Source organism: Heptranchias perlo, chromosome 40 (assembly GCF_035084215.1).
Source record: "Heptranchias perlo isolate sHepPer1 chromosome 40, sHepPer1.hap1, whole genome shotgun sequence".
NCBI lineage: Eukaryota > Metazoa > Chordata > Chondrichthyes > Hexanchiformes > Hexanchidae > Heptranchias > Heptranchias perlo.
Genome location: NC_090364.1, coordinates 16641567 through 16659376, shown reverse-complemented (window position 1 = coordinate 16659376; position 17810 = coordinate 16641567). Strand labels below are relative to the sequence as shown.

Sequence of the window (17810 nt, the reverse complement as noted above, 5' to 3'; positions counted from 1 at the left end):
TCACTGATATATACCACAAAAAGCAAGGGACCTAGTACCGAGCCCTGCGGAACCCCACTGGAATCAGCCTGGCTGAGGCTAACGTGAGCAGTCAGGATGACACACTTACGGCACCCGAAGAGTCCGTTGTACGTGAGTTACTATTGGTGCCAATCTCATGGGCACTGTGTTGATTTGATATTAATCAGACATCTCAGTATTCCCTAGTCTTTGAACTTGTATTAAAGGTGAGGATAAAAGAGCATCCTATAAAACACACTAATCCCTGGGCTACACCGATTTAGCTTGGCTGGTAACTGGGAAATTCTAATTCGCCTCAGTGTCCTTGCGCTCGGCAGAGGAAGGGCAGGGTAGAAACAGCCAGCGCTCCTGTTCCTTATGGCTGGGATACAGTGCTCTCCACAGTGGACCAGCCTGCTCACACTCACTCTCTAAACTCATGCATGAAGAATGGGTACTTCGAATGTATAGCACAGAAACAGGCCATTCGGCCCAACTGGTCTATGCTGACTGGTTTATGCTCCAGACGAGGCTCCTCCCTCCCTACTTCATCTCACCCTATCAGCATATCCTTCTATTCCTTTCTCCCTCATGTGTTCATCTGGCTTCCCCTTTAATACATCTACGTTATTCGCCTCAGCTACTCCATGTGGTAGCCAGTTCCACCTTCTCACCACTCTCTGGGCAAAGAAGTTTCTCCTGAATTCCCTATTGGATTTATTAGTGACTATCTTATATTTATGGCCCCCTAGTTTTGTTCTCCCCCACAAGTGGAAACATCTTCTCTACATCTACCGATCAAACCCTTTCATAGGTCTATCAGGTCAGCCCTCAGTATTGTCTTTGCTAGGGAACCTGTTCAGTCTTTGATACTGGAGGGAAGCTGCTTCTGAACCCCAGCAAGAGTATCACCTTTAGAGGAGGAGGAGAAAATTGGGAGCGGGGAGGGAGATGGAGAAAGGAACGAACCGTGAGGGAAATGAGAGGAGCAATTCTCCCACACGGACTGCCTTTAAACAACCAGCTCACACGTGAGCCAATCGCTGCCCACCTTTGTTTCTCTGCAATCTGATTGGCCCACTCCAGCACGTCGAGCAGGTGGTTTCGGTATTTCCTCAGGATCATGGCTTTGGTCAACTCCTGGTCCAAGTGACCGCTCAGCCTCCAGCGCAGGGACAGCATCTGATTCTGCAGGTTCTGGTGATAACTGTACTTTGTCCTAAAACACAGAATGGACATCTGAGCAGAGACAGAGGGAGAGGAAGGGGCAAAGGGGGTGAGCGGGGAGAGGAGGTGGCCAGACCCTGCTTTAAACCTCCCCAATACCCCACTGCCCTTCCTTAAAACTGTAAAAGGGGGAGGGGGAGAGGGAGGGGGCACCAAAAATCTAAAGAAGATAAAAATATATTCTAAGGAGAGAAAGCAACAGATTCTAATCTGAATTCAGGGAGTGTGTGACTTGGAGGGGGACGTGCAGGTGGTGTTGTTCCCATGCGCCTGCTGCTCTTGTTCTTCTAGGTGGTAGAGGTCGTGGGCTTGGGAGGTGCTGTCGAAGAAGCCTTGGCGAGTTGCTGCAGTGCATCCTGTGGATGGTACACACTGCAGCCACAGTGCGCCGGTGGTGAAGGGAGTGAATGTTTAGGGTGGTGGATGGGGTGCCAATCAAGCGGGCTGCTCTGTCCTGGATGGTGTCGAGCTTCTTGAGTGTTGTTGGAGCTGCACTCATCCAGGCAAGTGGAGAGTATTCCATCACACTCCTGGCTTGTGCCTTGTAGATGGTGGAAAGGCTTTGGGGAGTCAGGAGGTGAGGCCCAGGATTCACACTCCTGACTGCTGTGCACGAGCAGCAATTTTCAGCATTTAGTTTTTCTTCTGAATCTCAACTGCAGGGGTCCCAAGCTCGGTGTGGTGGGGGGGGGGGGGTGGTGGGGAAGGGTCCCAGGCTGCGCCCTCAGTGGGACTCAGTCCATTTATTAGGGAGGGGGCCCGTTGCCACCCATGACTCCTACTGGAAGGCGTGTGTGTGTGTGTGGAGATCGGGCGAGGATTGGACTCGGCCGTGATACCCCCCACGACCAAATAGCCCGAACACGCACCAGAATCGCGGTTGTTTTTGGGAGGTGGCAGAGGCCTGTGGATCCAAAGTCCAGAAACAGGCAGCACCTAAAGAGACGAGGGAGAATCTCACGAAACAGTCTCCACTCCACATTCCCAGACCCGTTTCTGGGGTCCAGTCCCTTCTCGCACTTTGTTCAAGTCAACATTCACATGGGGTCTGGAGTCAGACCAGTGACCTCCGACCCTGCCCTCAGCCAGAGCGGCACAGGATGGCAGCCAGGAAAGAACGAACTTGCATTTATATAGCGCCTTTCACAATCTCAGGACATCCCAAAGCGATTTACAGCTAATGAAGTAATTTATGAAGCGTAGTCACTGTTGTAATGTAGGAAATGCAACAGCTAATTTGTGTACAGCAAGATCCCACAAATAGATAATCTATTTTAGGTATTCGTTGAAGGATAAATATTGGTCAGGACACCAGGGAGAACTCCCCTGCTCTTTGAATAGTGGCCGTGGGGTCTTTTACATCCACCTAAGAGGGCAGACGGGGCCTCGGTTTAATGGCCCCTCCGACAGTGCAGCACTCCCTCAGTACTGCAATGGGAACGTCAGCCTGGATTAGATGTGCAAGACTCTGGAGTGCAGACTTGAACCCACGAGCTTCTGACTCGGAGGAGAGAGTGTGCTGCCCATGTCCGATTCCCCACCTGCCCACTTTCCCCATTACCTGCAGACATCCCAGACGCCGAGCGGCATTTTCAGATCAAGTTGGGTGACGGCCTCGAACTCTGCCACCCGCTCGTTGATGCAGTCCGTCACCCGGGCCCAGTAAGCAGCCAGCAGCCTGAAACCCAGCCCCCTCCCCAGGAAGGCCAGCAAGTATCGGAGGCACTTCAGCAGGAGCCTGACGGAGGGGACGGCCCACAGCCTCTCGAAGCCCCTCACCGTCCAGGCGTAAAACGCCTCGTCCACTGCCAGAGTCAGACGGTCGATCTTCTGAAAGTGCTCCAGCATCTCGACTAGGCCCTCGGCCAGAGTCCTCGTCTCTCGCTCGCAACAATCCCCCCCCCCACCAGTTTCAACGCTCGATCGCTGCCCTCACAGCTCGCTGGGGAGGGTTGGAGGTGCTGTGCTGGGGCAGCGGACGCAGTTTACTTCTGAGAGGGGAGATTCTAGAATGGAATGGTACGAATATCAGAAAGAAAACACGATCAGCGCTTCAGAGAGGCAGAGGTTCCAGAGAACAATCAGCAAGACGAGGAAACCACTGCAGGCTGCGGGAACTGGAGGGCGCAGGCACTGAGCCCAGGCCCAGCTGCTCGCCTGGTTCAGCGTACAGGGTCGAGCACATCAGGAAGGGCCCCAGGCTGGACCCCTGGTCCGTGTCGAGAGCCTTCTCAACCAGAAAGTACAACTCTTCAAATTGTAATAATTTTGAAATCGTTCGAAGTGTGGAGCAATTCTAAAGGTGCTAATCAGCTGCTTAGAGAGAAAAATTAATAGGAGATACGGGTGAGAAAGTGTTAGAAACAACAGTTCCGACAGGGGACAGGCAGAGGAGCTCCCTCCGTACAGAGACCGGGAGAGCGAGCAGAGGGAGAGAGATTTTACTAGCAGGATTATATCAGCACACAGCCAGTCAGTCTGATTAACCTTTGCCTTACACCATATTTGGATGTTGGCAGGTGGACAGAAGCAGGCTCGGGGGCGATGCCTTCTGTAGTTGAATTGCCTGGGCTCCAAAGTGAAGAATGGCCACAGGGATGAGGTGATGAGAGGGTGGGGCTGTACCGCGGCACCAATCTTGGGGGGTGGCGGGAGATAGTGCATGGTGGGGACAGCGAGTCACATTCACTGTTGTAATCACGACAAAAACAAACACAGTTAGGATCACAACTTACTCTGGTAAACAACTTTATTGAGGAATAAAACAAATGCAGTCAGACACACCGTCCAACTAACTCCGCCGCTCATTAAGGTTGAGTTGCTAAAAAATACGACACAGTCACTAGTCTCAACATCTCCCGCCAGCTCAGGTAGTTTACTGGTTGCCTGGTTACCCAAACTCATCGCCACGTCACCGGTAACTTGGTTTGGACCGGGGTCTGGGGGAGGGGCTCGGACTCTGACAGACTCGGACCCTCCGACAGGGCGAGATGTCCCAGCGGCCCCTCCCCCCAGCTCCCGCCCCCGTTACTTGATACGGTAAAGAACTTTGCGTTGCATCCGATGCTGAATCTCACCGCGTCGCATCATCAGCTGAAGGACCTTGTAGATGGCGTGTTCCGGATATTTCTGTAGGGAGACATGACAGAGCATTCAAACAAATAGGACCAGAGGGGTCGAAAACACAGGAGGCCATTCGGCCCATCGTACCTGTGATGGCTCTTTGCTAAAACAATCCCGCACTAATCCCACTGCCCCGCTCTCTCCCCATAGCCCTGTATCAATCCCAAACTAATCCCACTGTCCCACTCTCTCCCCATAGCCCTGTATCAATCCCAAACTAATCCCACTGCCCCACTCTCTCCCCATAGCCCTGTATCAATCCCAAACTAATCCCACTGCCCCGCTCTCTCCCCATAGCCCTGTATCAATCCCTAACTAATCCCACTGTCCCACTCTCTCCCCATCGCCCTGTATCAATCCCAAACTAATCCCACTGCCCCGCTCTCTCCCCATCGCCCTGTATCAATCCCAAACTAATCCCACTGCCCCGCTCTCTCCCCATAGCCATGTATCAATCCCAAACTAATCCCACTGCCCCGCTCTCTCCCCATAGCCCTGTATCAATCCCAAACTAATCCCACTGCCCCGCTCTCTCCCCATAGCCCTGTATCAATCCCAAACTAATCCCACTGCCCCGCTCTCTCCCCATAGCCCTGTATCAATCCCAAACTAATCCCACTGCCCCGCTCTCTCCCCATAGTCCTGTATCAATCCCAAACTAATCCCACTGTCCCGCTCTCTTCCCATAGCCCTGTATCAATCCCAAACTAATCCCACTGCCCCACTCTCTCCCCATGGCCCTGTATCAATCCCAAACTAACCCCACTGTCCCACTCTCTCCCCATAGCCCTGTATCAATCCCAAACTAATCCCACTGCCCCGCTCTCCCCATCGCCCTGTATCAATCCCAAACTAATCCCACTGCCCCACTCTCTCCCCATAGCCCTGTATCAATCCCAAACTAATCCCACTGCCCCACTCTCTCCCCATGGCCCTGTATCAATCCCAAACTAATCCCACTGCCCCGCTCTCTCCCCATAGCCCTGTATCAATCCCAAACTAATCCCACTGTCCCACTCTCTCCCCATAGCCCTGTATCAATCCCTAACTAATCCCACTGCCCCACTCTCTCCCCATAGCCCTGTATCAATCCCGAACTAATCCCACTGCCCCACTCTCTCCCCATAGCCCTGTATCAATCCCTAACTAATCCCACTGCCCCGCTCTCTCCCCATAGTCCTGTATCAATCCCTAACTAATCCCACTGCCCCACTCTCTCCCCATAGCCCTGTATCAATCCCTAACTAATCCCACTGCCCCGCTCTCTCCCCATAGTCCTGTATCAATCCCTAACTAATCCCACTGCCCCACTCTCTCCCCATCGCCCTGTATCAATCCCAAACTAATCCCACTGCCCCACTCTCTCCCCATAGCCCTGTATCAATCCCAAACTAATCCCACTGCCCCACTCTCTCCCCATCGCCCTGTATCAATCCCAAACTAATCCCACTGCCCCACTCTCCCCATAGCCCTGTATCAATCCCAAACTAATCCCACTGTCCCACTCTCTCCCCATAGCCCTGTATCAATCCCAAACTAATCCCACTGCCCCACTCTCTCCCCATAGCCCTGTATCAATCCCAAACTAATCCCACTGCCCCACTCTCTCCCCATAGCCCTGTATCAATCCCAAACTAATCCCACTGCCCCACTCTCTCCCCATAGCCCTGTATCAATCCCAAACTAATCCCACTGTCCCACTCTCTCCCCATAGCCCTGTATCAATCCCAAACTAATCCCACTGCCCCACTCTCTCCCCATAGCCCTGTATCAATCCCTAACTAATCCCCATCTTCCTCTGCTTCAAATATTTATCCAAATTCCCTTCACAGATACAATGGTCTCTCCCTCAACCACTCCCTGTGGAAAGTCATTCCCTACTCCCGCTCCCTGTAAAGGCATTTCTCTTAAGTGAATTTTGATTTGTTGGCCCTAGTCACCGACTCCCCAACCTGGGGGTGGAATAGTCTTCCCCTAGTCAGTAACAGAACGAACGCCTCACGAGGCAAAAACCTCCATTAAACCTCCTTAACCCTCCCTCCTCTGGCGGAAAAAATCCCAGTATCTCGAGTTTCTCATGACTATAATCTCCCATCCCTGGCCTCACCCTGGTGAATCCACGCTGTACGCCCTCTGTGGCCTTGATGTCCTTCCTATATCGAGACGCCCAGAACTCAAACTGAGGCCTAACCGATGCTTTGGTACAAATTTAAGTCAAACTGATTTTGAAGAATTACTGATGAAATGTCCCAGAGTAATTTGAGACATAAGATGTGGTGAATGGTGCTCGGGAGGAACTTTGGACCTCTGGTTCCCAAATCTCCCCACACTGGGGGTTTACCTCATGTCGTGTCTGGGACTCTTGGAGACTCATTGATAGATTGATTGCTATAATCAGCAAACAACTCTATTATCATTATGATGGGGCTACCAGGATGGTAGAAGGTGAACAAGGTGGACCTCTGTCTATTCCTGTCCAGCGATTCCCATGTTTCAATCCATCCGAACGGACTCCTGTTTCAGTCAGATGGAATCTCACCTCGAGCCCTGTAATCAGGATCAGCGAACAGCCTGAACAACCCTGAAACCCATGGGACTCAGGAACTGCTCCCCCCATCTCTCCAGGAATCACCAACCCACCCTGGGCTAGGACTCCACAGGCGCCAACAGCTCGCTGGTACAGAGTGTTCTTCAGGTCCGCCCCAGGCCAGGTGATTCAACACAGCGTGGACACCATCACAGGACGTCTCACAGGGCAGTGTGGGTCTGCGGGGAGCCCCACCTCGAATAACTGCCCCTCCTTCCTCTCCCAACAAGGAGGGCGAGAAGGTCTATGGATAATGGAACCGGAGAATTTTACAGAGGAGGCGGCCGTTTGGCCCGTGCTGGCTCTCCGAGCGACCCACCCACCTGCTTGAGGAAGTCCTGCACGATGCTGTGCTCGGAGACCTGCGACCCGATGGCAAAGCGACGTTTCAGCTGCTTCTCGACTCGAGACAACATCTCCTGGTCCTCCGCCGTGGTGAACCCCTCCACCCCTGGCAACGAGGAGGAAGAGGATTATATTTACAGCGGAACCACAGAGCAGCGGCCACAGGCCCCCCCCTCTCCCGGGCCCCGCCCCTCAAGCGCCCCCCCTCTCCCGGGCCCCGCCCCTCAAGCGCCCCCCCTCTCCCGGGCCCCGCCCCTCAAGCGCCCCCCCTCTCCCGGGCCCCGCCCCTCAAGCGCCCCCCCCTCTCCCGGGCCCCGCCCCTCAAGCGCCCCCCCCTCTCCCGGGCCCCGCCCCTCAAGCGCCCCCCCTCTCCCGGGCCCCGCCCCTCAAGCGCCCCCCCCTCTCCCGGGCCCCGCCCCTCAAGCGCCCCCCCTCTCCCGGGCCCCGCCCCTCAAGCGCCCCCCCTCTCCCGGGCCCCGCCCCTCAAGCGCCCCCCCTCTCCCGGGCCCCGCCCCTCAAGCGCCCCCCCTCTCCCGGGCCCCGCCCCTCAAGCGCCCCCCCTCTCCCGGGCCCCGCCCCTCAAGCGCCCCCCCTCTCCCGGGCCCCGCCCCTCAAGCGCCCCCCCCTCTCCCGGGCCCCGCCCCTCAAGCGCCCCCCCTCTCCCGGGCCCCGCCCCTCAAGCGCCCCCCCCTCTCCCGGGCCCCGCCCCTCAAGCGCCCCCCCTCTCCCGGGCCCCGCCCCTCAAGCGCCCCCCCCCCTCTCCCGGGCCCCGCCCCTCAAGCGCCCCCCCCCCTCTCCCGGGCCCCGCCCCTCAAGCGCCCCCCCTCTCCCACCCACCCACCAACAGCACTCTGGGAGTTCACCTGACCGAATCAAGACACTCGCCTCCAACCCAGAAACGCTGCACCCCACCCCCCAGTACATAACGATCCTCCGCACTCACCGGTTAGATTGCCCGACAGGGCTGCGTCCAGTGTGGAAACCTGGAACAGACGTAGAGCCTCCTCCACATCGCGCTCTGTGGCGAACGGCTGGAGCTTCATCTTCGCCAATGACTCTGAGATTCGGATGACGGCCTCCAACTGCCTGGGAGGAGAGGGGAAAAAATAAATCAATGGGCACCGGGGAGGGGGAGAGATCGACGCACTGGGGGGGGGAAAATAGACCAGCGCCCCCCACCCCCCCGATGCTGACCTGACGGTGATGGGAATGCTGCTGGTTCGATCGCTCTCCCGCTCATGTTCTCTCGCTCCGCTCCGCATCACAATGTATTTGTTCTTCAGTTTCTCCGCTGCCTCGGCCGACAGTCTGGGCCCACACCTCCTGCGGGAGACAAAGCGGGCGATTATATACGGCCCCCTGAACAGCAACCACCCCACCCCCGGGGAAAACACCCAGCCGAACAGTCTACCCCTGCCCCTTACCTGCCCGTTAAATCCATACTCTTCCTCCCGCACCCCCCCCTCTCCGAGAGGCACCGATTCTTGCTGGGGTATTGAGTACAGACGCCCCTCTGGACAGGGGGGCACTGCCAGGCTATTCATCTGCAAGAGGGATCACACCCAGAGCAGCTCGTGTCCCCGGGACCCACCAGGAGTCACGAGCAGGGACCGTGGTCTTACTGAGGCCAACTTGAGTCACCCCCACCTCGGCTAACTGTGCACAGGCCGAGAGTCAAACCCTGGGGCCTTCCTGATGTGTCGGTCCCTCCGGGTCCCACCCCTCCTCCCCCCCTTCCCCCAGTCCGTGCCACCCTCCCTCCCTCACTCACGTGCGACAGTACGAGATGTATTTCTTCAGTTTGTTGAGCTCGATCTCTCCCTCCACGGCGTGGGTTTGCGTCAGGGCGCTGAGGTGCACGTTCATGACATGTTTGGCCAGTATCTGTGGGGGGCAGAGGGATAAAGGTTAGTCTCTTAAAACCAGAAGGAACCTAAAAGAGACAGCCCAGGGGGGGGGTGGGGGGGGGGGGGGGTGGGGGGAAGAATTGGCACGACGTGGGCATCGCTGGCAAGGTCGGTATTGATTGCCCGCCTCGAGTTGCCCCCTGACCTTTAAGAGTCTCCCATGTGCTGAGGGACTGGAGTCACCTGCGGACCAGACCCGGCCCAGGGAGAGCAGCTCCCCCTCCCTGAAGGACATTCGTCACCCCAGTCAGGTTTCTATGACAACGCCATGGTTTTCCAACTCATTTGGTTGGTCACTGGTCAGGTCTGTAAACCAGATTTATAGTAAACTGCAGCAACCTTTGATTTCCCCCCCCCCCACCACCAAAAATCTGGCCTGAGTTGGCAGCTTGGGGGGGGGGGGGCGGGGGTAGAGGAATAGACCGGGGGCAGGACCCCCCCCCAGTCCCCGTGCAGGTCTGCGCACAGGATCGGGCCTCATTGCCCACTGACAGAGACTGCGGCCCAGCCCTGCACCAATATCCTCTCAAAGACATTACAGCGAGCAGGTGCAGCTCCCCTGGTCGATCAGTCCTACCCCAAGCTCAAGGGCAACTTTGGAACCACTGCCCCCGACTGACATCAACTAACTCGGCACAGCCCAGGGGGTAAAGCTGGGCCTCGCCGGGCTGTAGGCCTGAGCCCCACGCCGGGCAGTCCACTTACCCAACGAGCCACCCGCTCAGATCGAGTGCCGGAGACACACCCGCTGGAGGGCGAGTGAGCAGACTCGCCTCAATCAGAGCCCACGGCATCTACTCAATGCCCCCACCCCCCCCCCCCTCACCATGTCTCTCTCGTCATTGTGCTCGTCCTTAATGATGAAGATCATGTCGAATCGGGACAGGATGGTCGGCATGAAGTCGATGTTCTCGTCTCCTTTCGTGTCGTCTCCAGCGCCCGAAGACGGAGTTTGCCGCGGCCAGAACCGAGCAGCGGGAATTAAGGGTGGTTGTGATCCCGGCCTGTGCAGGAGAAAGATAGATTCCCGTCAATAACCCCCAGTCACAGATATTCCAAGTAACACAAAACCCCCCCGGACCAACCCTGGACACTCAGGGAGAGATTCCTCAGGGAATATTCATCCCCTCCTCTGCTGGGTCCCTCCCGGGCCTACAGTAACCGCAGCGCCCCCCCCCCCCCTGACTCCTGGGTCTACAGTAACCACGGTGACCCCACCCCCCCTCCTGAGCCTACAGTAACCGCAGTGCCCCCCCCTCCCGGGCCTACAGTAACCACGGTGATTTCACCCCCCTCCCCGGGCCTACAGTAACCGCAGTGCCCCCCCCTCCCAGGCCTACAGTAACCACAGTGCCCCCCCCTCCCGGGCCTACAGTAACCACGGTGATTTCACCCCCCTCCCGGGCCTACAGTAACCGCAGTGACCCCCCCCCTCCCAGGCCTACAGTAACCGCAGTGCCCCCCCCTCCCAGGCCTACAGTAACCACAGTGCCCCCCCCCCCCCCTCCTGGGCCTACAGTAACCACGGTGATTTCACCCCCCTCCCGGGCCTACAGTAACCGCAGTGACCCCCCCTCCCAGGCCTACAGTAACCGCAGTGCCCCCCCCCCTCCCCAGGCCTACAGTAACCACAGTGCCCCCCCCCCCCCTCCTGGGCCTACAGTAACCACGGTGATTTCACCCCCCTCACCCAGGCCTACTGTAACCACAGTGACCCCCTCCGGGGCCCTTCACTGCTCTGAAACCAGGCCTGTCAGAAGGAGTCACGGGTGAAAGGAATCAGAAAAGACCATTTGATCAATCAAGCTGAACCTGGGAATCCACTCTCCCCACGGCTCAGTTGGCAGTAATCTCACATCTGACTATCCGTCCCAATCCCTCCGTCCTGTCCCTCTGTACTAATCCCTCCATCCATCCATCCCACCCCCTCTCTGATTTATCTGGGATATTCCCTACGCTCTGGGAGCCAAAAACCTCTTTCCAATCTCAATTCTCTCCTCAGTTAGTATTAAATATCCTTTCTGGCCTCTCGAGCACACATCACATCCCGTGAGACTCTCCCACATCTCCCACCATGTGACGCCTCGGCCGGCTCCGCCTGTAACCCGAGCCCAGGCCTCAGGCACCAAGGGCCGCTCCACACTGGCGCCCTCTCACCTTGGCGATGGAGATGGTTTGCTGCTCCATGGCCTCGTGAATGGCCACCCTGTCGTCCTCTCGCATCTAGGGACAGAGAGCGGAATAGAGAGTCAGCACATCGTCGGGATATTAAACAAACATAGGGATCACTGGATGATAGAGGTCCATCTAGTTCACCTTCTACCATCCTGGTAGTCACATGATACAATAATGGAGTTGTTGACTAATTATAGCGATCAATCTCCGTCAATGAGTCTCCAACAGACCCAGACATGAGGTGAGGAAAATCCCCATTGGAGGAGAGATTTGGGAACCAGAGGTCGAAGGTTACCTGTTCCACTCACCACACGTCATGTCTCAAATTACTCATATACTAGTATCATAGTGAGGTACAGCACAGGCCATTCGGCCCATCGTGCCTGTGCTGGTTCTTTGAAAGAGCTGTCCTTTTAGTCCCATTCACCCGCTCTTTCCCCAGAGCCTTGCAAATATTTTCCCTTCAAGTATTCAATTCCCTTTTGAAAGTTATTATTGAATCTGCTTCCACCGCCCTTTCAGGCAGCGCATTCCAGATCATAAGTTGTAGCGTAAAAAAATGTTTCCTCATGTCACCTCTGGCTCTTCTGACGATCAATCTGTGTCCTCTGGTTACCGACCCTTCTGCCACTGGAAACAGTTTTCTCCTTATTCACTCTATCAAAACCCCTCATGATTTTGAACACCTCTATCAAATCTCCCTTAACCCTCTCTGTTCTAAGGAGAACAACCCCAGCTTCTCCAGTCTCTCCACATAACTGAAGTCCCTCATCCCTGGCACCATTCCAGTAAATCTCCTCAGCACCCTCTCTAAGGCCTTGACATCTTTCCTAAAGTGCAGTGCCCAGAATTGAACACAACACTCCAGCTGAGGCCTAACCAGTGTTTTATGCTAAACATTTATAACTTCCTTGATTTGTACTCTGTGCCTCTATTAATAAAGCCCAGGATCCCATATGCTTTTTTTAAAATAAAGCCTTCTCAACTTGTCCTGCCACCTTCAAAGATTTGTGTATGTCCACCCCCAGGTCTCTCTATTCCTGCACTCCCTTTAAAATTGTACCATTTAGTTTATATTGCCTCTCCTCATTCTTCCTACCAAAATGTATCACTTCACACTTCTCTGCATTAAATTCATCTGCCATGTGTCTGCCCATTTCACCAGCCTGTCTCTGTCCTCCTGAAGTCTGTTACTATCCTCCTCATTGTTTACTACATTTCAGAATTTTATGTCATCTGCAAATTTTGAAATTATACCCTCTACATCCAAGTCCAGGTCATTAATATATATCAAAAAGAGCAGTGGTCCTAATACTGACCCCCTGGGGGACACCACTGTATATTTCCCTCCAGTCTGAAAAACAACCGTTCACCACTACTCTCTGTCCCTTAGCCAATTTTGTATCCACACTGCCACTGTCCCTTTAATCCCATGGGCTTTAATTTTGCTACCAAGTCTATTATGTGGCATTTTTACAAATGCCTTTTGAAAGTCCATATTCACAACATCAACCACACGACCCTCATCAACCCTCTCCGTTACTTCATCAAAGAACTCAATCAAGTTAGTCAAACACAATTTTCCTTTAACAAATCTGTGCTGACTTTCATTTATTAGCCCGCATTTTTCCAAACGCCAATTAATTTTGTCCCGGATTACTGTGTCAAAGTTTCCTCACCAATGACGTTAGGCCGACTGGCCTGTAATTCCCAGGTTTATCCGTCTCTCCTTATTTGAACAGGGGTGTAACATTTACAATCCTCCAGCCCTCTGGCACTGTCCCCGTATCTAAGAAGGATTGGAAGATTGTGGCCAGAGCCTCCACAACTTCCACCCTCAGTAACCGAGGATGATCCCATCCGGACCGGGTGACTTTTCTACTTTGAATACTGCCAATCTTTTAAGTCCCTCCTCTTTATCTATTTGTATTCTATCCAATATCGCTGCTAACTCCTCCTTTACTGCTACAATGGCAGCATCCTCTTCTCTAGTGAAGATGGATGCAATGTATTCATTTAGTGCCTCAGGCCATACTTTCCGTAACCCAAAAAGTTATTCTCTGAAAGAATTCTAGCTGATTTGCATTTGAATGAACCACCACTTTCTGTATTGACTGTCTCCCTCGGGAGTCTGTTCCACAGGTTGGCCACTCGCTCCCTGAAATATTGTTTCCGCTGATTAGTCAATAGCTGGTCATCGTCTAAGTTACCTAGTCGATAGCCGTTCACGGTCTTCTTTAACTAGTCAATAGCTGGTCACTTTCTACGTTAACTAGTCCCCTTGTTCCGAACAACTCCCAGCACCTCTCCACCCGGCCTCGCACGGCTCAGGTCATGCGCCCTCGCCCAGTGACAGTACGCCTACAGTCTTGTACCTTGTCAAACTCGTCGATGCAGACAACGCCCCCGTCGGCCAGGACCATGGCCCCGCCCTCCATGACGAAGTTCCGGGAGGACGGATCCCGCATGACGGAGGCCGTGAGTCCGGCTGCACTGCTGCCCTTCCCGGAGGTGTACACCTGCATCGAGTACAAACAGAGAGTCCACCTGTCAGCGGAGGAATCACCACGGCAACCAGACAACCGCCCCCCCCCACCGCTGCCAACAGCACTGGCGAGGCCGTGTTTATTGCCCATCCCCCGTTTGCCCTGAGGGCATTTGGAGTCAACCACGTGGTTTGGGACTGAAGTCACGTGTAGGCCCGGACCAGGCAGATTCCCTTCCCTGAAGGGCATTGAACCTATGACGACCTGATCGTTTTCACGCTCATTTTATCCGGTGCCAGCCCCTAAATGACCAGATATATTCAATTCAATTCCCCAACTTGCCTGTGAATTGCAAAGTCCATGAACACCATCACTAGGCTGCTGTACCCTGGGCATCGGTGAAGGGCCCAGGCCTGATTGAGGGAGTAAGAGAAGGACTGACAGGATGTCTCTCCCGGGGGGGGGCACGAACGTGATTGAGCTTTAAGGAGACAAAGGTAGTGCCAGCCATGGCTCAGTGCTGCCCCTCTCCCCACAGAGTCAGGTCCCGGGGCCGGGCAGGGCCATCGAGGACTGGCACAGGGGCAAACTCTCAGTGGGTTTGTGGATCATCCTAGTCCCCTGCCTCGGGTACAGTGCCCGCTGTAGGGAGCACACCAGATGGCACAGTGGGCCATCACAGAGAGAAGATTTGCATTTATGCAGCAAAGATATTGCCAAGCTCCTCTCAGCTAATGAGCTACTTTCTGAGGGGTCATCTAATGTGGAGTTAATCAAGGACGGTGTCTGCACCCCACAGAGCCCCACCCCCGGGGGCAGTCTGCACCCCACAGAGCCCCACCCCCGGGGGGCAGTCTACACCCCACAGAGCCCCACCCCCGGGGGCAGTATGCACCCCACAAAGCCCCACCCCCGGGGGCAGTATGCACCCCACAAAGCCCCACCCCCGGGGGCAGTATGCACCCCACAAAGCCCCACCCCCGGGGGCAGTCTGCACCCCACAAAGCCCCACCCCTGGGGTCCGGACCCCTCCACTTACCCCAATGGGTGAACATCTCTCCACAAATTTCAGCAGTTGGGATTTGGCCGTTCCAGGGTCTCCCAGCATCAGCATGTTAATGTCGCCTCGTCTAGTCAGACCATCCGGCAAACTAGAGGGGGGGGGGGGGGGGGGGGGAGGAGACAGACAAACTACATCAAAGGCAGTCACACCACAGAGCACGGCGTACAGTTCTGGTCTCCATATTACAAGGATATAGAGGCACTGGAGAAGATGCACAAAAGATTCACTAGAATGATACCAGAACAGAGAGGTTATAACTATCAGGAAAGGCTGAACAGGCTGGGGCTCTTTTCTCTAGAAAAGAGAAGGCTGAGGTGTGACCTGATAGAGGTCTTTAAGATTATGAAAGGGTTTGATTGGGGAGACAGAGAGAAAATGTTTCCACTTGTGGGCCAGACCAGAACTGGGGGACATAAATATAAGATAGTCACTAAAAAATCCAGTAGGGAATTCAGGAGAAACTTTTTAATCCAGAGAGTGGTGAGAATGTGGAACTCGCTACCACAAGGAGTGGTTGAGGCGAATAATGTAGATGCATTTTAGGGGAAGCTCGATAAACACACGGGGGGAGAAAGGAATAGAAGGAAATGAAGTAGGGAGGGAGGAGGCTCGTGTGAAGCATAAACACCAGCATAGACCTGTTGTGCCGAATGGCCTGTTTCTGTGCTGTATGTTCTTGGTAACCTCACCAGACCCAGAGGGACTCGGCTGAGTTGGGTAGAAACTTCCCGCAGGTCCCAGAAAAGAGACGCAGGACCTGGGCCCGGGGCCGTGAGGAGGGACAGTGCACAGAGCAAACAAACAACTTGCATTTATACAGCGCCTTTAACGTTGCAAAACGTCCCAAGGTGCTTCACAGGAGCGATTATCAAACAAAATTTGACACCGAGCCACAAAAGGAGATATTAGGACAGGTGACCAAAAGCTTGGTCAAAGAGGTTTAAAGGAGGAGAGAGCAGTAGAGAGGTTTAGGGAGGGAATTCCCGGAGCTTAGGGCCGCAATGGTGGAACGATTAAAATCGGGGATGCGCAAGAGGCCAGAATTGGAGGAGCGCAGAGATCTCGGAGGGTTGTAGGGCTGGAGGAGGTTACAGAGATAGGGAGGGGTGAGACCAGGGAGGGATTTGAAAACAAGGATGAGAAATTTAAAATCGAGTCGTCCTTGGACCGGGAGCCAATGTAGGTCAGTGGGCACAGGGGGTGATGGGTGAACGGGACTTGGTGAGAGTTGGGATACGGGCAGCAGAGTTTTGGATGAGCTCAAGTTTACGGAGGGTGGAAGATGGGAGGCCGGCCAGGAGAGCATTGGAATAGTCCAGTCTGGAGGTAACAAAGGCATGGATGAGGGTTTCAGCAGATGAGCTGAGGCCGGGGCGGAGACGGGCGATGTTACGGAGATGGAAGCAGGCGGTCTTGGTGACGGAGTGGACACTGTGGTCGGGAGCTCAGCTCAGCGTTAAGTCGGACGCCGAGTTTGCGAACAGTCAGGTTCAGCGCCCCTGCCCGACACTCACCGTTTCCTCGAGCCCCCGAACAGCAGGCAGCCGATGGCCTTCTTGATATCGGTGCTGCCGTAGATGGAGGGAGCGATGCTCTTGGCAACGGCCCTCGTAGACGTTCGACATGTTGGCCAGACGTCTGAACTCCTCCTCGTCCTGCGGAGCCGTGGACCCAGACAGGCCGTGACCTGAGGTCAGAGAGTCAGGGCGAAGAGCCCATTAGAAAAGGGGGCTGTTGCCACGACAACTCCCGCTCGGACCACAGACGGGTAAAACAACACCTCCTCCGCTGAACCCCTCCCCCCGGAATATAAAAACAAATTAGATCAAACGAGCACCCCCCACCCCACCCCAGTTTCGAGCGGCCGCGTGGCGAGACATGTTCTGAGCAGGAAGATCCCAGACCAGAGCCCCGGGCCGAGCAATCCGAGCTCAGCCTGCGGCCCTGCGACCCCTCCAGAAGGGCAGAGGTCAGCTACTGTGGTCTCCTTGGATACCAGGCAACACTCAGCATCAAGGGCCGAGCCAGAATAATAATTCTTGGGGCCCAAGGACCAAAAAGAGTCCCCCCCGTACCCCCATCGCGCCCAGCCCCCCGAACTCTCATCCATCAAAGCAAAACATGCAGAAATAGTCCCACAGAATGTTTATAATTTGCATTAATAAAGCAAATTATATCACAATATACTGCACTTGAACAAAACTGAAAGACACACCTTGCATTTATATAGCGACTTACACTATATCAGGATGTCCGAAAGCACTTTACAGCCAATGAAGTGCTTTTTGAAGTGTAGCCACTGTTGTAATGTAGAAATGCGGCAGCCAATTTGCGCACAGCAAGATCCACAAACAGCAATGTGATAATAGCCAGATAATCTGTTTTAGTGATGTTGGTTGAGGGATAAATATCGGCCCAGGACACCGGGGAGAACTTCCCTGCTCTTCTTCAAAACAGTGCTGTGGATATTTTACCTCCAGAGCAGACGGGGGCCTCAGTTTAACGTCTCATCCGAAAGACGGCACCTCCGACAGTGCAGCACTCCCTCAGTATTGCACTGGGAGCGTCAGCCCGGATTTTGTGCTCAGGTCTCTGGAGTGGGACTTGAACACACGACTCAGGGGCGAGAGAGTGACCCACCGAGCCAGCGGTTTTCCTGCGGGGCCTGGACCCGTGGGCCCGAGTGTTAATCTGGCCCAGTCAAGGGTCCCACACAAGAGACCTGCCCCTCGGGACGGAGCTCCTGACGGGCACTAGGGCCCAGGGGCTCTTCAGCACAAGGCAGGGCCCTCAGGAGACAACAAAGAGGGCCCGTCTTTGGCCGTGCGGCCGGACAGGACCCCAGCTGATTGCGCGGGAGGAGAACGCACCTGTGCCCTCGGTGTCCACTTGGATTA

The 17810-nt window shown here is 54.9% G+C and overlaps 1 protein-coding gene across 1 annotated transcript; it reads right to left on the bottom strand.

Moving 5' to 3' along the window:
- Positions 1 to 3958: 3958 nt before the first annotated feature.
- mcm5 (minichromosome maintenance complex component 5) lies at positions 3959 to 17805 on the bottom strand (the record flags this gene model as incomplete). The annotated part of the gene is given in 13 exon segments (XM_067974256.1): positions 3959 to 4356; positions 7261 to 7388; positions 8226 to 8368; positions 8477 to 8605; positions 9054 to 9166; positions 10016 to 10120; positions 10122 to 10193; positions 11347 to 11412; positions 13740 to 13883; positions 14890 to 15001; positions 16428 to 16519; positions 16521 to 16600; positions 17784 to 17805. Coding segments are annotated over 13 exon segments (1308 nt in total), but the record flags the coding sequence as incomplete, so codon positions are not given.
- Between the last annotated feature and the right edge of the window lie 5 nt (positions 17806 to 17810).